The 24,899-nt window shown below is 44.2% G+C and overlaps 2 protein-coding genes across 3 annotated transcripts in view; one reads left to right on the forward strand and one right to left on the reverse strand.

The window, feature by feature from the left end:
* Positions 1-9,733, forward strand: part of LOC139530200 (Golgi apparatus protein 1-like) — a 51,393-nt gene extending 41,660 nt beyond the window's left edge. For both annotated transcript variants that reach the window (XM_071326389.1, XM_071326391.1), the window contains 7 exons: positions 165-288; positions 665-807; positions 953-1,054; positions 1,169-1,276; positions 1,383-1,503; positions 1,697-1,803; positions 6,639-9,733. In XM_071326389.1, the coding sequence (XP_071182490.1) occupies positions 165-288; positions 665-807; positions 953-1,054; positions 1,169-1,276; positions 1,383-1,503; positions 1,697-1,803; positions 6,639-6,806 (873 nt within the window). In that variant the 3' untranslated portion in view covers positions 6,807-9,733. The remainder of the gene's footprint in view (positions 1-164; positions 289-664; positions 808-952; positions 1,055-1,168; positions 1,277-1,382; positions 1,504-1,696; positions 1,804-6,638) is intronic.
* A 1,531-nt stretch (positions 9,734-11,264) lies between these two features.
* On the reverse strand, positions 11,265-16,830 carry LOC139530202 (fibulin-7-like). Its single transcript, XM_071326399.1, has 7 exons — positions 16,579-16,830; positions 15,346-15,508; positions 14,957-15,127; positions 14,484-14,702; positions 12,933-13,070; positions 12,505-12,640; positions 11,265-12,030 (listed from the first exon to the last, which is right to left on the reverse strand). The coding sequence occupies exons 1-7, from the start codon at positions 16,648-16,650 to the stop codon at positions 11,670-11,672; spliced, it is 1,260 nt and encodes a 419-aa protein (XP_071182500.1). The 5' UTR covers positions 16,651-16,830; the 3' UTR covers positions 11,265-11,669.
* Positions 16,831-24,899: the final 8,069 nt, after the last annotated feature.

A 24,899-nucleotide genomic window follows, 5' to 3' on the forward strand; every position in this document is an offset into this window, starting at 1 on the left:
TCTCTTCCAGTGTTTTTATAGTCCGGGATTCTTACAAGAGAAAAGCTGCATGGTCTATGGCTCCCATGCAGTGAATGTCATTTATAATAACAACCAGCGTTTCGACAGCTACGCTGCCTTCGTCGGGGTTCTATCTGAGTTTCATAGTGTTCTGTCTCTACCAGCGGTTCTGCACTGAGGCTGATGCCAAGAACATGCTGCAGTGCCTGAAGCAGAACAAGAACAGCGAGCTGATGGACCCCAAGTGTAAACAGATGATCACCAAGAGACAGATCACACAGAACACGGGTAGATACTGAACACACACACACACACACACACACACACACACACTATAGCTCACAATCAGAGGAGGCTGGTGGGACAAGCTATAGGAGGGCGGGCTCATTCTAATGGCTGGAATGGAATTAATGGAACGGTATCAAACATATGGAAACCACATATTTGACTCCGTTCCATTTCTGCAATTCTAGCCATTACAATTAGCCTGTCCTCCTCTAGCTCCTCCCACTAGCCTCCACTGCTCACAATCTAAGCAGAGATTATGGCTTCCAGCATGCAAACACAGCACCTCTGTAGCATTACTTCTATGTCCCATCTGTTCTCACCCGATATCTAACCCCGGGGTTCTCACCCTGCCTCCTCTCCCGTGTGTCCTTTCCAGACTACAGGTTGAACCCGGTGCTGAGGAAGTCGTGTAAGGCTGACATCCCGAAGTTCTGCCAGAGCATCCTGAACAAGGCTACAGGGGACAGCGAGCTAGAGGGACAGGTCATCTCCTGTCTCAAACTCAAATACGCCGACCAGGTCAGAATGCACTGGATTAATGGTTGTTTTTTTTCATTCACCTTTTTTTGGGGGGGGGTTGTTACTACCGTGTTGAGGCGGTTTTCTATTTTTTTTATATGTCTCTGTGTGGATGTGTGTACTGAATGCGTAATGCTGTCCACAGCGTCTGTCGCCTGACTGTGAGGATCAGATTAGGGTTATCCTGCAGGAGTCAGCTCTGGACTACAGACTGGACCCTCAGCTGCAGCTGCACTGCACTGACGAGGTGAGTAGGCTGCCCGGTCCTGCACAATACTATTTCTGCTGTTTACGCACGTTATTAAGGTTTTTTTTTCACATTGGGGAAGTCACTGAGTTAACACACGCGTCTGTGTGTCAGATCTCTCGGCTGTGTCCAGAGGAGGCTGCGGCCCAGGAACAGACGGGTCAAGTAGAGGAGTGTCTCAAAGTCAACCTGCTCAAGATCAAAGTGGAGGGCTGCAAGAAGGTGGGTGGTTCTCATCTCCTCGAATGTAACAGTGTTCCACTTTCTGGGAGTCGAGTGTCTGACAAAATGCCTCCCTTCTTCACGCCTTTCTCTGTTTTCTCTGCAGGAGGTGTTGAACATACTGAAGGAGAGTAAGGCAGACATCTTTGTGGACCCTGTCCTCCACACAGCCTGTGCTCTGGACATCAAACATCACTGTGCTGCCATCCCACCAGGACGAGGACGCCGTGAGTAACGCACACGGTCAATTTGTATACACACCTCTGTCCATCGTACACACATCTCTTACCGCTTTGGCCCTTTTTCCTGTTGGAGCTAGAAACAGGAGCATTTCGCTGCACCTGCGATAACATCAGCAAAATATGTGTACACAACCAATAAAGTTTGATTACCTGACAGTGTGCGTTGGTTCCTCCTCAGAGATGTCCTGTCTGATGGAGGCTCTGCAGGACAAGAGGGTGCGTCTGCAGCCAGAGTGTAAGAAGAGACTGCAGGACCGTATCGACATGTGGAGCTACGCTGCCAAGGTGAACAAGACACACACACACACACACACACACACACACCCACCAGCAACACGTCACTAGCTTGACTAAGCACTCACACCCGAGTCCCTTCAAAACAAGTGAGAACCTGTCAGACATTGCCATCATACTTTTTAAGGCACTTACATCTGTTCGCCCCGTCCCCCCGGACGCTTGTTCATGTTTTCTAAACATTCTTCAAAAAACCTGTCACTGAAATTCACACTCCTACTCAATGACTGTAACTTCACACTGTTCAGTGCATAATGGAAGACTGCATATATAATGGCAGATTTCCTCATATTTGCGAAGGCCTACCTGAGATTTGGCTGGAGGAATGGCAGGAACGAATATACATAATAATATATATACAGTGGGGAGAACAAGTATTTAATACACTGCCGATTTTGCAGGTTTTCCTACTTACAAAGCATGTAGAGGTCTGTAATTTTTATCATAGGTACACTTCAACTGTGAGAGACGGAATCTAAAACAAAAATCCAGAAAATCACATTGTATGATTTTTAAGTAAATAATTTGCATTTTATTGCATGACATAAGTATTTGATCACCTACCAACCAGTAAGAATTCCGGCTCTCACAGACCTGTTAGTTTTTCTTTAAGAAGCCCTCCTGTTCTCCACTCATTACCTGTATTAACTGCACCTGTTTGAACTCGTTACCTGTATAAAAGACACCTGTCCACACACTCAGTGGAGAACAGGAGGGCTTCTTAAAGAAACATTAACAGGTCTGTCTGGTTCATCCTTTGGAGCAATTTCCAAACGCCTGACGGTACCACCTTTCTATCTGTACAAACGATAGTACGCAAATATAAACACCATGGGACCATGCAGCCGTCATACCACTCAGGAAGGAGACGCGTTTTGTCTCCTAGAGATGAACTTACTTTGTTGCGAAAAGTGCAAATCAATCCCAGAACAACAGCAAAGGACCTTGTGAAGATGCTGGAGGAAACAGGTACAAAAGTATCTATATCCACAGTAAAACGAGTCCTATATTGACATAACCTGAAAGGCTGCTCAGCAAGGAAGAAGCCACTGCTCCAAAACCGCCGTTTAAAAAAACCAGGCTATGGTTTACAACTGCACATGGGGACAAAGATTGTACTTTTTGGAGAAATGTCCTCTCGTCTGATGAAACAAAAATAGAACTGTTTGGCCATAATGACCATCGTTATGTTTGGAGGAAAAGGGGGGACGTTTGCAAGCCGAAGATCACCATCCCAAACGTGAAGCACGGAAGTGCCAGCATCATGTTGTGGGGTTGCTTTGCTGCAAGAGGGACTGTTGCACTTCAAAAAATAAATGGCATCATGAGGGAGGAAAATTGTGGATATTATTTTTTATTTTATTTAACCTTTATTTAACCAGGTATGCTAGTTGAGAACAAGTATATACAGTGTGTGCAAATGAGGTAGGATAAGGGAGGTAAATTATATTGAAGCAACATCTCAAGACATCAGTCAGGAAGTTAAAGCTTGTTCACAAATGGGTCTTCCAAATGGACAACAACCACGAGCATACTTCCAAAGTTGTGGCAAAATGGCTTAAGGACAACAAAGTATTGGAGTGGCCATCACAAAGCCCTGACCTCAATCCTATAGAGAAAGGAGGCCTACAAACCTGACTCAGTTACACCAGCTCTGTCAGGAGGAATGGGCCAAACTTCACCCAACTTATTGTGGGAAGCTTGTGGAAGGCTACCTGAAACATTTGACCCAAGTTAAATCATTTAAAGGCAATGCTACCAAATACTAATTGAGTGTATGTAAACTTCTGACCCACTGGGAATGTGATGAAAGAAATATAAGCTGAAATAAATAATTATCTCTACTATTATTCTGACATCTCGCATTCTTAAAATAAAGTGGTGATCCTAACTGACCTAAGACAGGGAATTTTTACTTGGATTAAATGTCAGGAATTGTGAAAAACTGAGTTTAAATGTATTTGGCTAAGGTGTATGTAAACTCCCAACTTCAACTGTACATCAGTGGAGGCTGCTGAATGGAGGACGGATCATAATGATGGCTAGAATGGCGCAAATGGCATCAAACACATAGAAACCATGTCTTTGATAGCATTCCGCTCCAGCCATGACCACGAGCCCGTCCTCCCCAGTTAAGGTGCCACCAACCTGTGATAAACATGCATAATGATCTGAATGTCATTGTGTCAGTAAGGGGAAAACACTGCATGAAACCTTTACTCTTCAGTTAACGGAGACACACACACTCCCTTCCTCACACACTCTCTCTGTCTCCCTGACTCTCATAAACACACACACAAACTGAATTTAAGTAGCACCAGAAATAGATTTTTACATTAGGCCTATAGGAATCCTACCTTTTTCAAGCACATCTCACGAGTAGCAGACCATTTTCCTTTCTTCCAATGTGCCTAAATCTACTGTCAATTTACCAGGTTGTTAGCTATCTAGGTAACAACACCAATAATTAGCGACCCGGGATTAGTTTAAAAACGCCCCCGCGACATGGTTTGTGAAATTGATATAAAATGCGCCCGAATCCAGATAGAAAGGAAAAAGGCACCTCTAGTAATAGGGCTCATATTTCTTTCACCGTTTCGACTAGAGACGAGACGTTTCCCCTGCTGTAAAGCTGCAGACTAGAGCATGTGAGCGGAGTTGAGCGGTTGGAAATCTAACTAACACCCATCTATTTTTGTGACTACCTGGACCTACCATTTGGTTTTGAAGTATTGAAACCAAACCATATGGACTTGAATTAAAAGTATTTGAATTAACATGAAAAGGTGAATGTAAGAAGCAAACATCATTTCAGATTAAACAGCATATAAACACTCTAAATAGGTCAGGAGCCAGACAGGGAGCCTAAGAAGGAACACAGATGTATTATTTAGGCTATATTACTTCAAGGCTATAGCCTACAAAGAAATGCATTTGTGAGTGTGACTCAATAGGCTGGTAGGGACATAAAGCGCTCAGCATTTAAACAACATTTCGTTGGCTTCAGTCTCATGCGATGGTGCCTGGAGAGCCGGCCAGCAGCGGAGAATATCCTCTCCTTACTTGCAGAGCCACTGGGGATGCAAAACACCCTTTTGGCCACTCTTGCCGGCACTCCTGCAGAGATGCAGAGTTGTTTTATTTTTTTTCTGTAGGTAGGCCCAAAGGATTTTAGGCAATGACACACTTAGTTATCTACCCACCTCATTCCTTTCTTTTAGCATGTGCACGTAGTAAGTACACCATCATGCTTTCGGGATAGGTATCTTTACAGATTCCACAATGATTCTTTAGTTGTGGACACTACATCACTGCACTCCCTCTCTTGCTCTTGGTCCTGATCTTTGTAAGTCACCTTGATTTAGCACCTGTGTGGTCTATCAGTATCTTTATGAAAATATTTAGTGAACTCCATGACGGTAGCGAAAGCAAGGGGCTATAGCAGCACACAAGTAGACTACAAATGCATGCTGGGCCGGGCATGCCCTGAGCTCCTGAAGTGAGTTCTACTGGAGCGAAATTGGAAAAGGCCGACACTCCATCCTTTTGGGAATCTCGCTGCGTGCGACGGTGAAATTGGGCGTGTTCCGCTCTAACTTCGCTCTGCTCACAGACTAGTCTGTGGTCTTGGTTATAACAGGCGATGAAATAACCATGTATCCACATTGCTCGCTTTGCACGCTGCTCCAATGTAACACATGTACAAATCTAACAGAAGAGTCATCAGGGTCTGGGTCTGCATCCCCGCTCACCATCGTGGCTAAATGATGTTTAACAAAACTGATGGAGGAATAGATGAGCATGAAGAGCAGGCTGAGAGAAGCAGGTGAGTGAAGGCCGGTAGGGGATGCTGAGAGAAGCAGGTGAGTGAAGGCCGGTAGGGGATGCTGAGAGAAGCAGGTGAGTGAAGGCCGGTAGGGGATGCTGAGAGAAGCACGTGAGTGAGTGAGGGCTGGTAGGGGATGCTGAGAGAAGCAGGTGAGTGAAGGCCGGTAGGGGATGCTGAGAGAAGCAGGTGAGTGAGGGCTGGAAGGGGATGCTGAGAGAAGCAGGTGAGTGAAGGCCGGTAGGGGATGCTGAGAGAAGCACGTGAGTGAAGGCCGGTAGGGGATGCTGAGAGAAGCAGGTGAGTGAAGGCCGGTAGGGGATGCTGAGAGAAGCACGTGAGTGAGTGAGGGCTGGTAGGGGATGCTGAGAGAAGCACGTGAGAGAGTGAGGGCTGGTAGGGGATGCTGAGAGAAGCAGGTGAGTGAGGGCTGGAAGGGGATGCTGAGAGAAGCAGGTGAGTGAGGGCTGGTAGGGGATGCTGAGAGAAGCAGGTGAGTGAGGGCTGGTAGGGGATGCTGAGAGAAGCAGGTGAGTGAGGGCTGGTAGGGTATGCTGAGAGAAGCAGGTGAGTGAGGTCTGGTAGGGGATGCAGCTGGCTGATTTACAGCTGCCACACGTGATATGCGCATGAAAGTAAAGGGGATGTTATTAGAGCTGTGCATACCGGAGGCTAGTGGCTGTTGCTGAAATTCAACAGAATTTTTAAACAAAACTGACTTTATACACATTTTATAACAGGTGCCAGCAGGTTCTTTAGATCGGTAGGGCTGAAAAAGTATTTAGTACCATATGAAACAGTACTATGGTATTCAAAAATTTTGGTATCATGAGGTTTTGGTACGGGGATATTACTTCGGTACTGGTATACCGTGCAACACTACAGTGGATGCTTACCCTCCTATGGTCTAGCATTGAACTCACACAATTTCACATTGAAACCTCTCTACTTTTCCATAATTTGATTGACACCCACACCTGCTCCCCTCTGTCCCTCCCAGGTGGCCCCGGCCGAAGGATTCTCAGACCTGGCCATGCAGGTGATGACCTCACCCTCCAAGAACTACATCCTGGCTATGATTGGCCTGGGCGTGTGCGTTCTCTTCCTGTTCGGCCTGCTGTGCGGCCGCATCACCAAGCGAGTAATGCAGGAGCAGAAGAACAGGTAGAGAGGGGGGCCTCAGAGGGCCCCAACAGCAACAAAAAAAACCTGGACAGGGCCCTCCCTCAGCATAGCCCCAACTGCCCCCACCTCAGCCTGACTCCATGTACAAACCATCTTCCCCTACTTTCTCTCCCCCTCTTTTACCCCCCAAGCCTCCTCTACGTCACTCCCTGAGACTGGGCTCTATGGGGAAGCCATTCAAGCTTCCCTGTCATCATCGCTATGTCGTCGGAGGGCCACTTTGGGGCCTGGCCTACATTACCCACACTCCCCTATGGTGGTTGGTCTCCCAGTTTTACTGGTGTGAGAGCCCACATGCCCCAACTGTGAGACCGACACATAACCCCTCCAACTCCACTCCAGTGTCTGACTGATGAAAGCCAAGTCTTCATGTTATGTTCTACAGGAGACGTCTAGAAGGACGATGCCGCCACCTCTTAGTCCTCTATCGCTCCACTGCTAACCAGCTAACGCTAACAGACCTGTACCGCCGGGCTAGGCCAGCCTGCTAGGCCATAAGCATTATTTATTGATTTGGATTCTGCTTTTGGTTTCTTTTGCAGTGTTTTCTTTTTTTTTTTTTTTTTCCGTCTCATTGAGATGCAATATTTTTTTTTCTTTTAAGAAATGTTGCATTTGTGGGGGGTTGGTGGGTCAGAAGGGGAGGTGGGTTCTCAGTAAGCATGAAGAGTTATTATGTGAGAAAGAACCTCTCCTTACTTATGGCCTGCCTGAGAGGCTTTCAATGATTTCAGTACTGATACTGTGTGTGTGTGTGTGTGTGTGTGTGTGTGTGTGTGTGTGTGTGTGTGTGTGTGTGTGTGTGTGTGTGTGTGTGTGTGTGTGTGTGTGTGTGTGTGTGTGTGTGTGTGTGTGTGTGTGTGTGTGTCTGACAGTTGTGAAAGAGGAGTATTAATGCTGTTTTTCTATTATATTTTTGTTCTTCTGAGAGGACGAGGTGGTTGACAGACTTCAGGTTGCCGATGGGTATTAGATTCACTGATTTGCCATGGGACTGCCAGGTGTGGCGTTGAACTGTCCTCCACTGACTGAGCCTCATGGGAGAGGAGTCCTGTAGCCTACAGTATATTATATCAGTCTTACACTCCTTAAAGCTGATGATAATTATATTGATTAATCTATTCGTGATTATGCTGATAGACCTGGCAGTGTATCATAGATGGCTCCAGTGGCAAGGATGCCTGCTTAGATAGTACAGTCTGAAACGGTACTCCAGTCACTCCATGCTTGGCCTGTGGTAGGGTTAGCATGATGCTAACTTAATGGGTGGTATGGTAGAGAAACGGTTTGCATCAAACAGACTGGCATTCACACACATTTCTCTCAAGGTACTCCGTTAACAGTGAGCATTTGACAGAGAGCTGGGTCTAATTTGTCTTGAGTGGACACAACACTGACGGATTGTGCAGAAAGATAAGTCTCCTTTGGAAAACGGTCTTCGAACAAGTGTCTCATTTAGTTTTCAAGGAGTGAAACCTGTAGGGTAGCAGGTTTAAACCATGGGTATTGGTATTGAAGAATGGTTGGTGGTACAAAGGGCCAAGAATAATGAGGGGGAAAAATGGGGGAAAAATTAAGATATACAATACAGATTAACGCTTATAGAGATGTGAAGATTTTGTTTGAAAGGATACTGGAACCGTTGCACATTTTTCTGTTATTATATATATATATATATATATATATACACCAATACCCATATATATAGATATATATATATCTATATATATATATCTATATATATATAGAGAGATATTGATATTGTTTGGTCATAGCCTTATTTATTTGTTTACTAATGGTCAAAGTTGGTGAGCCCTTTTTTGATTTGATTGTTCTCTTGTTGCCTTTTTCTTCATTGCCTGTGAAGTACCCTGTTGTTAGACCAGGTTAAGAGTAGCCACAGCCTTTCACCTTACCTTTGAGCGAAGCCTGGTAGCTGAGGCTAGGTTAAGGGAAGCGGGTGGTGGTGGTGGGGATGAGTTTGGGGGAGGGGCTGGATGTTGTCACTCCAGGAGCATCTTGGCTCGGTTTTAGTTACTGAACTCTAAAGTACTTGTTCAGATGGGATCTAAACTTTAACAAATCCAATCCGAACAGAGGAAAGCCCTCTCAAGGAGGAGTTCAAATGCGTTCTCACGATGATTCAACAATCTCTTTCTCAAAACAAACTGTCATGCCATGTAAATGAGTCTTTAGAGTTTTCCCCTCATTGCTACTATGTCATTGCCTTGTTCTTGAATTGGTGTGAGCTGTGAGCGCTTCCCTCCTTGCTTGTAAAAACAATTGATAAATGTAATTTAAATGGCCTCCGCTGTAACCATGCAAAAGGTAGATTTGTCAATGTGTGCGCCTACTCTGAAAATCCCAGATGGGGATCCCCCACATACATTATATATATATATATATATATACACTAGAAGCCCCTAGCCTACTCCTAACTCCCCTTCAAACTGAGCAGAGGTGTGTGTGTGTGTGTACATGCGCCCCTCAAAGCTGTCACACCCCAGACTTGGGAAAGGGAAACACTCCATCAAAGGCACCTAGTTTGGGAGAACGCGTTGCAATTGTTCCGTTTTTTTTTTTACCAGCGCTCCTGTCTTGTGCTACCAAGACGGCATTGAATTCTGTTGAGTAGTTCAATCTATCAATACTTACTGTTATTTTTGTCTGTCAAAAGCTTTCATCCAGTCAAAATTTAATTACTATAACAAACACTATAACATATGATTAAGATTATTATGATGAAAAATATGTTTTGTAATTATGTTCTTGTGTATAAATGTATGGAGGTCCTTTGCTTTCATCTCTGATTATGCCATGTAACAGAATAACAGTGCATTTCCCTGGTTTTGAGTTCTGTCCTATACCGATGAAGTTGGACAATTTGTTAATAAAGTCTGCCGGTTTTTATGTTGTCCACTGTTTTGTAGGAACAGGACTGACAGGAGTCAGGACAGGAGGGAGGTTATAGGGCTGGGACCAGTCTCCTAGAAGAATCCCTACACTAACCTACATTACCACTCTGATTAGGTTCCAAACAAGGAAGGATCTGTGTTCATTCCAGCCCTTAGCACACAAATCCTCTAGTCTATGGCTACGAGTAGCCAGGTTTGATAAACAATTCTGAAGCACACCCAGTGATCACTGCTTCAGTAGACTAATTGAGAATGCCTGAGTGAAACAGCTTCTTTTTTTTTTCATCTGCATGCCAGCCTACTCTGTGGGTCTGGCTATACTAGACTTGGCCATTCAAAGTAGCTAACTACATTCAGGATGAATACTCAGACATACCATATGCCAGAGGTGGTCTCAGGCCATGAGGCGGCTAGGTAGACTAGTGGTTAGGATTATTGGGCCTGTAACCAAAACATTGCTGCTTCCTATAAGAGTGTCTGTTGAATTACTAAAATGTTTAAATATGATTAGTGAACTACATGTCTGGAGGGAACATGCTTCTTTGTTTTGTGCTCTACTAGTCTGCTTGCATGTGGTTAACCCTTCATGTGTCCAACCTCAACCTGCCCCAGTAGTCAGAGTTGGATAATACAGCTCCCGATAAAATCATTTCTACAAAGAAGGGCCTTATGCAGAGTACACAGACATAAATGATGTCCTATTCCCCATGTAGACTAGCCTCGTGACCATCTGAAGTACTGACCTGTGACATTCTGGATATGTGTGTGTGTGTGTGTGTGCGCATGTACACGCATGTTGGAGTTATTTCCAGCTGCATCCAGTCATGGTCAGATGGATGGATAGATGACAGTGTGGAGGCCAGAGACTGGGACCGATCCTGTGTCTGCTGTCTGACACTGGAGTGTTACATTTTTTCCAGCCTAGTTCAAAACTACTCCACTCTGCCTTCCTCTGCATACATGGGTGGATGGATAGGTAGTTTACACTCTGTAAGGATCAGGTGCACTGTATAGGACTTTTTAGATATTGTACTTTGAGTGTTCTTTGGATGGTAGATGGAGACATTTGCCAGTTGCTGGGAGTTAAGAAAACCAGGACCAGCCCCTATCATCTGCAATGTGATGGGATGGTGGAACGATTTAATTGAACGCTCATCGATCAGCTGGCCAAGACAGCCCCAATAGCCTTGTGAGTGGGACAAGTGTGTCATCCATGTTGCCCTGGCATACAATATGATGCTTGATTACATGCACAGTGAAGCATTACATGCTCTATTGGTAATGGATCAATTTTTGTTCTATGAACTATTCAGAGAATATCCAATAAACCAAAATGGTAACAACTGAGAAATTAAGAAAAAAGGTACAGTACATATAGTTTGAAGAGGATCTGCAATCACAAATACCTTACACAAAACCGAACATGTACAAAACTATAAATATAGACGTATACCACTAAAATACTGAAATTCTTAATACATTTCTCATGTATGTGCATTATAGCTGATGTGGTGGTCTGCCTTTGATATTAGAGCTACAAATTCCATAGCCCAAAGAAACACATTGTATTCCCCACTGAAATTAAACACAACGAACCATTCTGGTTTATTCATACAAATACCTCAAATTCGCCAAGGTGATAACAAGAGAGCAGCCTAAAGCCCGAGGAGTGTTTATAAACCACTATTTACTATGATCCCTCTACCGACAAAGGGAGAAAAACACATCCACATTAACAGTATGGCTGGTTCAGGACTTTCTGTAAAGGACAGAAAAAACCCACACCCATCTACACAGAGGCCTCCCCTTCGCCATTATCCACAATGCTCTCCCAGTGGTTCGATTCGCTCCTCCAGTTCCACACCTGACAGTGCTCTCTCATCACCCCCTCCTCCCTTCTTCCTCCTCCTCCGTTCTCCCTTTCCATCACTCTAGAAACCGTAGGGGGAGACGAAAAGGGTGACCTTGGTGAGGTAGCGTCCCAGCAGGGCTTGTCGCTCCAGCTCGCTCATCTCTACCTCTGCCTCCAGTGTAGCTGGGCCCTGCACAGGGCTCACCAGGAGCAGGGTGCCCGTCTGCCTGCCAGAGCGCTGCATGCTAAAGTGGCTGCGGCCGCGACTCCCCAGCAGGCCGAAGCGCAGTGTGTCACCCAGCACACGGGCCGCAGACACCCGGAAGAGCACCCTTGGTGCGGACATGTTGGAGACCACGGGCATGAAGTGGAAGGAGACAGAGTTGGGAGCCTGGGTGCAGGCCTTGTCCCCCACCACACACGGGTTCCTCTCACACCGCCTGGGACAGGGACAGAGGAAGAGGAGGGTCAGGAATAGGGTGAGAGGATGGTTCTTCTTGTTTCACCCAGTAAATATAACTGAGAAATAAATCCAAACTCACCTCCTCAAACCACTGTAATAATGTTGTTTTCTATTGTATATCTGTCTTAATTGTAGTAGTTATTTGTATGAGCAATAAAAAAATAATTGTCTAGTGCAAGGGGTAATTTGGGTGAATGAGGTTATGTGAGCCAAATGATGGGTGGAGCTGCACTGTGGTGACAATGAAATGAAAACGTTTTTCTCTCTCCACAGAAACAGCTAAATTGTATGTTTGTTTTAAAATGATTGAGAGTGTAGGGAATCTCCTCCTTCATTGAATCAGTGTAGCTTTGTCTCTTAGTACAAAACCATAACATGATTTGGTTAAAACAGGAAGCGGAGTGACACCAGATCGGATATAAGTGGTGTTTTTGTTACAGCAGTTACTCACATAGGAGAGGTCTTGATGTACGTGGCGTTTGTGATGCGAGGACACTCCACTTGCACACACTGGAACCCCCCGTACGTATTCACACACACCTGGTCCAGGGTGCAGTTGTGAAGTCTGCTCTCACACTCGTCAATATCTATCCAGAGGTGGAGGGGGAGGGAGAAAAGAAACACATGTAACCAAGTCTGGTCCCCACTGAGCCCACGGCACATCTCCAAAGCTTCAGTTTTACTGGAAAGACTTTATCATATAATACAGAGTTACCATTAGTTCCCATTGCAATTACAAAGCAACAAAAGCCATGGACACTATTAGAGCTAAATATCAGAGTTGGTATCAAAATACAATCTCCCTGTAACAACCACTGGCTAAGGCCAAGGTACTGTGGTAGCTCTTATTGGTGGAATGGTCTGGTCTGTGGTCCTGACCTTTGCAGCTGCGGTGGTCTCTGGCCAGGTTGTAGCCGCGAGGGCACACACAGTGGTAGCTGCCGGGGGTGTTGATACAGGTGTGCATACACAGGCGCCCAGGCTGTGCCAGCGGAAACAGCTGACACTCATCCATGTCTGAAACACAGTTCCTCAATATATCACTGATATACAGTGAACAAAAATATAAACACAGCATGTAAAGTGTTGGTTTCATGAGCTGAAATTAAAGATCTCCGAAATGTTCCATGCACAATTCTTTTAATTATTTCTCTCAAATGTTGTGCACAAAGTAGTTTACATCACTGTTAGAAAGCATTTATTCTTTGCCAAGATAATCCATCCACCTGACAGGTGTGGCATATCAAGAAGCTGATTAAACAGCATGATCATTACACAGGTGCACCTTGTGCTGGGGACAATAAAAGGCCACTCTAATTTGTGCAGTTTTGTTGTCACACAACACAATGCCACAGATGTTTCAAGTTTCGAGGGAGCGTGCAATTGGCATGCTGACTGCAGGAATGTCCACCAGAGCTGTTGCCAGAGAATGTAATGTTAATTTCTCTACCAAAAGCCGCCTTCAACGATGTTTTAGAGAATTTGGCATGATGTCCAACCGGCCCCACAGACCACGTGTATGGCGTTGTGTGGGTGAGCGGTTGTGAACAGAGTGCCCCATGGTGGCGGTGGGGTTATGGTATGGGCAGGCATAAGCTATGGACAACAAACACAATTGTATTTTATTGATGGCAATTTTAATGCACAGTGATACCGTGACAAGATCCTGAGGCCCATTGTCGTGCCATTCATCCGACGCCATCACCTCATGTTTCAGCATGATAATGCACGGCCCCATGTCGCAAGGATCTGTACAGAATTCCTGGAAGCTGAAAATGTACCAGTTCTTCCATGGCCTGCATACTCACCAGACATGTCACCCATTGGGCATGGTTGGGATGCTCTGGATTGACGTGTACGACAGCGTGTTCCAGTTCCCGCCAATATCTAGCAACTTCGCACAGCCATTAAAGAGGACTGGGACAACGTTGCACAGGCCACAATAAACAGCCGGGTCAACTCTATGTGAAGGAGATGTGTCGCGCTGCATGAGGCAAATGGTGGTCACACCAGATACTGACTGTTTTTTGGATCCAAGCCCCTACCTTTTAATTAAGGTATCTGTAATCAACAGTATTCCCAGTCATGTGAAATCTATAGATTAGGGCCTAATGAATGTATTTCAATTGACTGATTTCTTTATATGAACTGTAACTCAGTAAACTCTTTGAAATTGTTGCATGTTGTGTTTATATTTTTGTTCAGTATATATAGAAAAAACTCCAGGCTACATATTTTGTAAGCTCTGATGTATTGGGTCCACTTCCAAAATCACAACTGTACACTGACCGCACTCCTATATAAAATCCCATGACATACAGATCTAGGATAATCTGGTTCTAAGAACCGATTGATTCTTAAAAGGGAAACTCATGAACTAAAGGAGCCCATGGTAAGGTTTGGCCGTAGGTAAGGTTCGGCCGTACTGACCTGTGCAGATGTCGCTGTCGCGGCCGCTTATGGTGAAGCCTGCATCACAGATGCAGTGGGAGGAGCCCTGGAACTGGGTGCAGCGGGATGGACGAACGAAGGACGAGAGGGGGGTAGAGGACGGGGAGGACGTGGAGATGGATGAGGATGAAGTGGAGGGGGAGGAGAAGTAGGACGGCGTGGGTAGGGCGGTGGGAATGTTGCTCACAGTGTTTAAGACTGGGGAACATTAAGGGACCAGAAATATTACACCACTAAGCAGAGCAAGTAAGAGCAATGAGACAGAGTCTACACATGTTACAGTACAGTATAAAACAAGGGGCTCCCCACTCATACACAGAGATAGTACTCCAGTAGTGTTGAATATTACCTACAGTAATAAATGACGCACCATATCATAGTAGAATAATGCAATGGTATCATTCTAGGCACGGAGGGAGCAGAGACACAGACAGAAGTGGGCTTTGACTCACCCCTGCATGTGGGCTGCTGGCCGCTCCACTTCAGAGACGCCAGACACACTCTGGTCTGGGGCCCCAGCAGCTCATAACCTGCCTTACACACAAAGTGCACCTCGTGGCCCACACCAAACACCCTCCCCAGTCTCCTGCCGTAAGCCAGGCTCTCAGGCTTAGGACAGGTGGCTGGACAGGGAGAGGGAGAGAAACACAGTACAAACAGTAATACAACCATGGCACTTTCAGATGGACAAGCATGAGACAAGACATTGGCAATGGTAAGTCCAGTAACTATCAAAGTGCTAGTGCAATACTATACAGTATATACAGTATATATTATAAAAGAGAAAAAACGTCCATGTGCAAATGACAAACTAAGCAGTCACTGTATCTCTCTCTCTCACCGTTGTGCACCTTGGTGGTGTGTTTGACAGTACTGCTGTTCTTTAGGGCACTCAGTCTCTTCCTCAGGGAGCGAAGGCTCTGCTGGTAGGAGGCCTCCTGGGCTGACAGCAACTTCTCCACCTGGCGCAGAGAGCTCTGCAGCTCCTGCCTTGACGGGCAGTCCTGTGGGGTGCATAGCATGGTCCAGATCATTCAGTAGACAGCCACAATTTTAAGATTTCAGCTGTGGGTGGAATTGACCCTAAATGCTTTGGGTGAGTGAATGAAAGATGAAATGAGTTTACTGTGGAGTAACACTGTAGTGGGATCCAATGATTCAAATCAACATGACAAGAGATACCTACCTACCCAGGTTAGTGAATTATTAATTACAGATCAGTGGTAGGAGACATATTATTAAAAACCCGTAGGACTATGTCAATAGCTTTCCTTGCACATTCTCGGGGAAAATGGATACTGTATGTCAAATGTGCTTTATTTCAAGTGCAAACTATAGACAGTCATGTTTGGCTCCATTCAATGGGAAACACCCACTGAGGTATCACCAGTGTGTGGCTGCTCACTTCACACAAACAACATTTTAAAAAGTATACGTAGTATTTACTGAAACCGGAGTAAAAGGTGAGGTTTTCAGTGTCAGAGCTCCTTGTGAAATGTTTTGCTCCAATTACTGAAGTCCCACCTGTGTGAAAATGTAGTGTGTCAGGAATTAGTGACCAAACACAAACAGTCTCCAAGTTCTCCAAATGTGTAAGGAACACTTTCTAGTGGCTCTGCCTCAACTTAGATAGCTTTTTCAAACACAATCACACTGTTAGACTATAATGACAGCACTATGCACTGATATAAGAGAAAAGGAAAGAGCAAGGGTGATCCCAGAGGTCAGTCTTTTTTTATTGGCACAATTTGCAGCTCCTAGGTGTCAGAATGCCATGGATATCTTCTTGTTTATGCAGCTGGATAAATGCTCAACTAAATAGAATCCATTCACTTCACCACAGATGCCTTTTGGTAATACGACATCGCTTATTTAAAAATGCACAATATGGATTTAGTATCAGTAATAGTTGTGTCTTTGCATTACAATTAATCGTTTTTTTTTTTTTAAGTAGCAAGCATTTTTTTTAAAGTGGTCATTTTAAAAATCGAAGCAACATTCCATTAAAAAGTCATCAGTGAAGAGAAACAAAACCAGAGCAGTAGTTGTTGGCTAGAACACGTGTTGTACTCACCTGGCCACGTGCAATGTAGAGATGATGCAAACCCAAAATCACCATAACAACACTAAACTGATTCATCATCATGGGGAAACAATCCTCTTCACACTTTCACCTGGATTATTGGTCAATAACAAAATAAACCAATTAAAATACGTTTATATAGCCTACAGATTTTAGTTGTTAAAATATAACAGCCTACAAATATAAAAAAAAAAAATGCTCTTTCAGTTACAAGAGTAAGACTCATTCAAACATGACAGCGATCTGAACAGTAAAGACAGCAAACATTTCTCCCCTACTGTTTTAGAGAGCAGATGCCACATTTCTCCCCGCCCAGTTGGGTATTTTAAAGCCAAGACGAGGAGCTGAATCCACCACTAGCAGAGTAGTGGGTCGCACATCTGCATAGAAGTAAAACCGTGGCTTTGATTTCGGATACTATTGTACCAAAATAGAAGGCTAAATTATAAGGCAATGTTTCTCAATTGGTAGGTTTCAATGGGCTAATATATCTTTTGATCATCTTGTGCACAAAAAATATATTGTTTTAATGTGTACAGTATAGTAGACCTAGGCCGGACTGCTGCTCGTGACACGCAGAATGACGATGCGCTCACTCTTTCCAGCGAGATCACACCTTTCATGCGCAAAGTCTCCCCTGTGTTTTTAGTTGCGGTGTGGTAGATGTCCACAAGGTGACGCCTTATTGTTTGGTGCCGTGTCCAGTGGATCCAGGGCTCTGAATTCTCCTGTCTTTAGGAAGATTTGAAGTAGTCGCAGAGAACTCGTCTGGTATTTTGTAATTAGAGGACAGTGTCATGATATGATTCAGAGACTTATTGCGAATAGTTGCTATGATATTTGGATTTTACAGTGAGACAACAGCTCCAGATCTAAATCCATATTACATTTGTCATTCCTTAGGCCACTGCTCTAGAGCCCCAGAAAAGGGGAGTTAAATGAGTGATGTGGAGAATTAATCTGTGTAGTGTAGTCTGCAGGGCCAGCGCGCGTGTGTCTGTTTGTGTGTGTGTGTGTGTGTGCGTGCATGTTCTCCAGGGCATGGAGAACCTGTAAGCTTGCATAAAATGGGGGATTTAGAAAGGACATGATAGGAAACAGCCTAACAGGGACAATGACATTGGGATTAACTGTCAGGCTAACGCAAGCAATATTTTCCTGCGGAATTGAACTCAGTTGCTGCATTGTATGGCAAACTAGAATGCAATTACTCAGCCGGTGGCGATTGGAGGAAGGGATGACAATTACAATCCTCTTATGAAAACCGCTGTCTCTTAATGACTTTCAGTTCAGGCGAGCGGAGGAAGCCACTACCAATTACACACAGAATACCTTTATCAGGCCTTCATACGCACACTCGCACGCACACACACGCACACACGCACACACACACACATACACACTACATAGGCACAAGACTGAGAGAATATTTAGATAGCTAGATACATTAAGAGCAGCTCAGGTGTATTAGCTAACTGTTCCCTCCAGGACCATAGAGCTGAATAAGCTCTCTCTCTCCATCCCAGTGGACTATCATCACCCACCGTGGGGCTGCTGGTGTTAACTGGCTCCCTGGCCTGCTGCCTCTGACAAGCCATTAGTGGTGAGCCGCTCAGCTCTGTCTGGAGGCTGTATTAATTAGGGAAGGGGTAGACAGAACCCTCCTGGAGTTCACTGATCCTCAACACCGCTGCCTGCCTGCCTGCAGCCATAAACCGTTGTTTGCCGGTTCTCTTCATTCAAGAGCCATGATGAGGATGTACTGTATGTTGTTTTCTATACAGTGCGGTGGTGGATTTGTGGGTGTGTTACTGTAAAATGAAGTAGGTTTGTGTTGTTTCTCATAGGTGCTGATTGGTGGAAGACTGTCTTTCCTTCTGAAACTGTGAATCATCAGAGTGATACAACATGGTTGTACAGGTTGCAGACAATGTTTTAACCATCAAACACACAAAAAGCAAGTACAAGGTGATCTCCACTATATTGAACTCACTTGTTTGCCTTCAATGGAACTGTCTTTCAACCCTGTTTTAGTCCAGAGATGCTATATGCTTTTGAGTTGATACTATAGAAGCATATCCTCATTGGAATTCATTGTAAGTGTAGTAATGATAAGGGGTTGCTGACGGGGGTAAACTTCGTAGATAAATAAATTAACCTAAGAGAGCACAATCCACTCAAGATCATCATATCCTTATTAGATAGGACGAGTTTAATTAAAATGTAATCATTTAATGGATTTTCTAATTAAAATGGAGTTCGCTGATGGTCTCTCTCATTAGCTCGACAGAGTGCAGTCGTGCGATGGCTGCTTTTATAGAACTTGAGAACTCTCTCTCTCTGTGTGTGTGTGTGTGTGTGTGTGTGTGTAATGTGTAGGTGTCTATTTCTTAAAACGTTGAGATGTACAGTGTAACCGAACTGTTCTCTAAGGATAAACATATGAGAATGAAGCAGTTACTGATAAATGTCCTCATATCATTGTACAGTCTTCAAGTAAGCTCTCTATAATTAAATCAATACAATTTCTAATACATTTACATTCAACAGTAGAGTAATCACACGGTCCTCACTGCTCTTATGCTATTAGATGCACTTACATTGAGAGACTGTCATGCTTTAAAGGCCCAGGGCAGAATAAAATGGGGTTTCCCTGTGTTTTATTCAGTACCAGTCAAAAGTTTGGACACCTACTCATTCCAGGGTTTTTCTTTATTTTTTTTACTATTTTCTACATTGTAGAATAATAGTGAAGACTGCAAAACTATGAAATAACACATATGGAATCACGGAGTAACCAAAAAAGTGTCAAATAAATATATTTTATATTTGAGATTCTTCAAAGTAGCCACCTTTTGCCTTGATGACAGCTTTGCACATGCTTGGCATTCTCTCAACCAACTTCACCTGGAATGCTTTTCCAACAGTCTTGAAGGAGTTCCCACATATGCTGAGCACTTGGCTGCTTTTCCTTCTCTCTGCGGTCCAACTCATCCCAAACCATCTCAATTGGGTTGAGGTTGGGTGACTGTGGAGGCCAGGTCATCTGATGCAGCACTCCATCCCTCTCCTTATTGGTCAAATAGCCCTTACACAGCCTGGAGGTGTCTTGAAAAAAAAAATCTACTCCCACTAAGTGCAAACCAGATGGGATGGCGTATCACTGCAGAATGCTGTGGTAGCCATGCTGGTTAAGTGTGCCTTGAAATCTAACTTAACCACTGACAGTGTCACCAGCAAGCACCCCCACACCATCACACCTCCTCCTCCATGCTTCATGGTGGGAACCATACATGGGGAGATCAACCGTTCACCTACTCTGCGTCTCACAAAGACACGTCGGTTGGAACCAAAAATCTCAAATTTGGATTCATCAGACCAAAGAACAGATTTCCACCGGTCTAATGTCCATATCTCGTGTTTCTTGGCCCAAGCAAGTCTCTTCTTCTTATTGGTGTCCTTTAGTAGTGGTTTCTTTGCAGCAATTTGACCATGAAGGCCTGATTCACGCAGTCTCCTCTGAAGAGTTGATGTTGAGATGTGTCTGTTACTTGAACTCTGTGAAGCATTTATTTGGGCTGCAATTTGAGGTGCAGTTAACTCTAATGAACGCATTCTCTGCAGCAGAGGTAACTCCGGGTCGTCCTTTCCTTTGGTGGTCCTCATAAGAGCCAGTTTCATCATAGCGCCTGATTGTTTTTGCGACTGCACTTAAAGAAACTTTCAAAGTTCTTGAAATGTTTCTTATTGACTGACCTTCATGTCTTAAAGTAATGATGGACTGCCGTTTCTCTTCGCTTATTTGAGCTGTTCATGCCATAATATGGAGTTCTGTATACCACCCCTACCTTGTCACAACACAACTGATTGGCTCAAATGCATTAAGAAGGAAAGAAATTCCACAAATTAACTTTTAACAAGGCACACATGTTAATTTAAATGCATTCCAGGTGACTACCTCATGAAGCTGGTTGAGAGAATGCCAAGAGTGTGCAAAGCCTTCATCCAGGCAAAGGTGTGTGTGTGTGTGTGTGTGTCAGGCCCGGCTCCAGGATGAAATGCCTGAGGGGGCATTTAAAATGTTAAACCAGTATTGCTTTAGCCCTAATAACACAAGGTAGATTGGTCCTACTACTGTTAAAATATAACAAAAATGATCTGAAATGTAGCCATACACATCTACAACCATTGCTTGATATAATAACACAAGAAAGATATGTGTCCCACTACCACATTTGTATCCAAAATGCAGCTGTAGCTGCAGTAGGCCTAAACATCATTTGGGCCTACCAACACGCATATATCAGCTTGAGAGGATGAGCACCACTAGCTTATCAAAGATTCTTACAGACTTTATCGCTTAAACTTCAATCATTACAACTACTGGCTACAATTCTGACAAATTTTTGACAATACGCAATGAGCGTAACCAAGCCGCCAGGTGCTCAATATTTTAAGTATGGGAGAGTTTCAGAAAAGCAAACTAAGTCAAACTAAGTGCATATTCTACAGTCGCAGCTGATGTGTAATGTCCTACATGGCAGTTGCTAACTTGAATCTGCCGTGAATAAGATTAAATGCCCATTTCCGAGAACAACACGCACTTGTTTTGAGCCCCACATTTTTATCATGTTATAATATATGTTTTTCATGTTATTTTGGCATCAGTACGTGTCAGTTTACAAACGTAAAAATAATATATCATTGAGTTAATAAAGCCGCATACAAACATGGCCTCTTTTTTGTTTTCTTGAGTAAGGCAGCTCCAAAATGCAGGTGTCCAGCCTAGCTCAATGCTTTCTGTGGTGGTTGGGCAAGCCCGCAGAAAATACGGAGCGTTGCGCCGTGATTGGTCAGTGTTCTGTCACTCATGGGGACTTTACGTCACTGCCAAGTGTAAGAGGAGAGACCTTGAAAATTTTAGCCGTTCGGCTGCTGCCATAGAAGTGCCCTTCCAAGAAGGCTCATAGTCATTGGCCACAGATAAAATGATGTCAAATCACATTATATGTACAGTAGCTTTGATTGGACTGATCATGTCAACAACATACTTTCACAATCTTATTTAGCAGTCATCATCATGAATCAAGTCGCCAATCTACTGGCAAATCCTTTTTAATCCTTGTCATATGAAGAGACATAATGAAGAAAAATTACAGATAAAATGTATCTGTGCTCATCGGCCATTGGACATAAACATTACACAACAACTTGGAAATCACAAATTCAACGACTGCGTGTGGTCTGTGTGGCTGTGTGGTCCCAAATCTGGGATTAAGGGGCTCTTTTCCAAGTTTAAAACGATAAACATTCAACATTGGCCAGGCTGTCAATGATGCACTCAAAACAACTGTTAACTTGGAGGACCGCCGCGCCACCTTCCTGTTCAAGTGAGCATAGCATGAACAATGTGAGTCCAAAAATGTATTGTATTCCGCTTCATAAGTGATGTAATATGCCAGGGAGATATGTATACTGTAGCTAAGAAAGTAATGCTAAATGTATGTTGTGTAGAAAGATGTTAGTAGCCCATGTGCCTCACCCTAATAATTTGGTCTATTTACCCCTCTAAATTTCGCCTACTGTTCTGACTGTTCTACTGTAGCCTACAACCTGTTTTAGAGAAATGTAATCATTGAATATTGTAAGAGCTTTCATTGTCTGCTTACAGTATATGCTCCCTTTATTTATCCTACGGTTCTGACTTGGTGTACAGGGAGAACACTGTAAGAACGGCCCATGTTCTGAATTCTGTCGCTGTACATTTCAAAAGCGCTAAACAAATAGTTATATTGACTAACGCTACGTCCGTCCTAGTTCGCTCATTAATGTCTTAACCAAAATTACAGATTGCCTCTTATCCGCTTGTCGTCCCCTTATGCCATAGTTTGTACATCTCAATTGTCATTAGAAACCACATTTGTTTAAGCAAGTCAGCCATACCAGCTATGTTTTTTTTAAAGGCAATAAATGAGGCTGAATGAACTGTTCCGCTGCCAGACAAGGCTCCGCTGATAGCTAGGTGTAGCGGTGGTAAGATGTTGGGACTGCTTTTGGGACAGCTTTATGTAGGCCCTAACAGTTTGTGGGCACCGTTTGTCACTGTTATAGTGCAATTAATGTATTGTTTATTGTTGTGTTGTGTAGTGGCTTTGCTGGCATGCATTCCACTTATAATTTTTTTTGCCCTAACCAAGATTTACATGCTAAAATCGCCACTGGATGTTATCCTAGTGCTGTTGTTGGTGCTAGGCCCTGGCTTTTCTCCATCTTGTTGGTCAGCAGGCAGTGTGGGGATGGGCGGGTATTACATTTGCTGCTAGGCTCCTCACCCTCGGTGGTCGGGCCAGCAGGCCGCTCGGTGAGCTCGACATTGCACTCGACTTTGTGGTCCTCCATTTTTTTGCTCTTGGCTGTGCCCAACCATTTTCAGATATCCATGCTGATTAGCTAGCTATAATTATTCAGCTCGTGGTGACCAAAACTTAATGAAGCTAGTAGCTACTATCTAGCCTATTATTAGCTGTCTGGAAAAGTGAACAGCTTTTCCCTCTCTGTGAGAAAAAAAAGTACATTTGAACCCGCCCTGGCTGGGATCCGATGAGCTTCCTGAACAAGGTAATGAAGGCGGTGCCTTATGACATTCTGCCCAATTAAAAGGCATTTAGGGATTTGAACTACTAAATAGTACATTATTACATCCCCCCTCCCTCCCCCCTCTTCAGATCATGAGCGTACACCCGGCATAGCCTCTGTCCTGGTCTGCACCACTGGCAGGCCCGAAACGCTACATTGGCAAAACCGGTATTGTAATTCATATCCCATTTGTTATGTTTCTGGGGAAACAAAACTGGCGGGGCACAAATTTTATGCCCGACTTTGCCAGCCCTAGAGTGTGTGTGTGTGTGTGTATGTGTACAGATGTAGGATCTTATTTTGAGCCGGTTTGCAACAGCAGGAAAATAATCCTGCAGCAACAGGAAATGTGAATTATTATGTGGTTTATAATCAACCCATTTTTTTTTGTAGTGGTTGATAAATGTTTTCGTTGGGGCAAATCAAGTCTGACGTTTTAAAGTGGAAATTACGAACTTTAGAAGCCTTTTTAAACCTTGAATACACTACAAGTTTGTATTTCCTGCAACAAGACGGATCAAATTAAAATCCTACATCAGTGTGTGTGTGTGTGTGTGTGTGTGTGTGTGTGTGTGTGTGTGTGTGTGTGTGTGTGTGTGTGTGTGTGTGTGTGTGTGTGTGTGTGTGTGTGTGTGTGTGTGTGTGTGTGTGTGTGTGTGTGTGTGTGTGTGTGTGTGTGTGTGTGTGTGTGTGTGTGTGTGTGTGTGTGTGTGTGTGTGTGTGTGACTGACAGTGGTGAGGGGAGGGAGGGCGTGAGGATCTCTGACGTGATGGAGCTTTTATGTCGTTCATGCGTGACTCCCTCTGTACCCCCGCTGCGTGAAAGATGAAACAACGGCTGTTTTAGTAGCGAGTGAGTATTGCTGACACCGCTTAGAGAGATGGAGATAAAGAGAGAGAGAGAAGTGGGGGGTAGCAGTTGGTGAGAGAGAGAAATAGAGAGAGAAAGAGAGAAAGAGTGAGAGATAGAAAGAAAAAGGAACTGCCTGGGACAATCTGCGAGTGAAGAGTTGAGACTGTGCTGTTCCTATCCAACCAAATACAATCTCCTGTCTGTCCTGCACTTGTCTTTCACAGGTTGATGATGAGGCACCTTTTTAGGCCCAATCTAGCTAGCAGCTGCTGTTTAGTTCTGCCCTCTCAGTAGATGATTGTCAGGGATGAATCTGAAGAAAGCTCCATGGAGAGCTCTCACTTTGCTTTATCAGGAGATGAAGACGGCAATACAGATTAGAATCAGTTGCTTTCTTAAATGCTGCCCCAGCCACTATTTCTTATACAGCAAAGTAGCCAACATGTCTTCTCTTGTTTCGTATTACAGTACATGTAATGCAGTGAGTGAGGTGGTGCTTGAACTCTAGTACTTTCGGCTTTGTGTCTGCCTCTGAACCAGGAAATTAGGTTTTTCCCACAGCCTCCCTCTGTGATGCTTATCTCTGCTCAGGGATCTGTCCTCTCTCTCTCTCTCTCTCTCTCTCTCTCTCTCTCTCTCTCTCTCTCTCTCTCTCTCTCTCTCTCTCTCTCTCTCTCTCTCTCTCTCTCTCTCTCTCTCTCTCTCTCTCTGCCTCTGCCTCTGCCTGTCTCCACTTCTGCCTCAGTACAGTCTGCATTCCTCCAGTCCTTCTGTACCTTTGCTACTTCAATAAACAGTGACAATTTCTGAGAGCTCTGTGTGG

This window comes from Salvelinus alpinus, chromosome 9 (assembly GCF_045679555.1).
Source record: "Salvelinus alpinus chromosome 9, SLU_Salpinus.1, whole genome shotgun sequence".
Classification (NCBI taxonomy): Eukaryota; Metazoa; Chordata; class Actinopteri; order Salmoniformes; family Salmonidae; genus Salvelinus; species Salvelinus alpinus.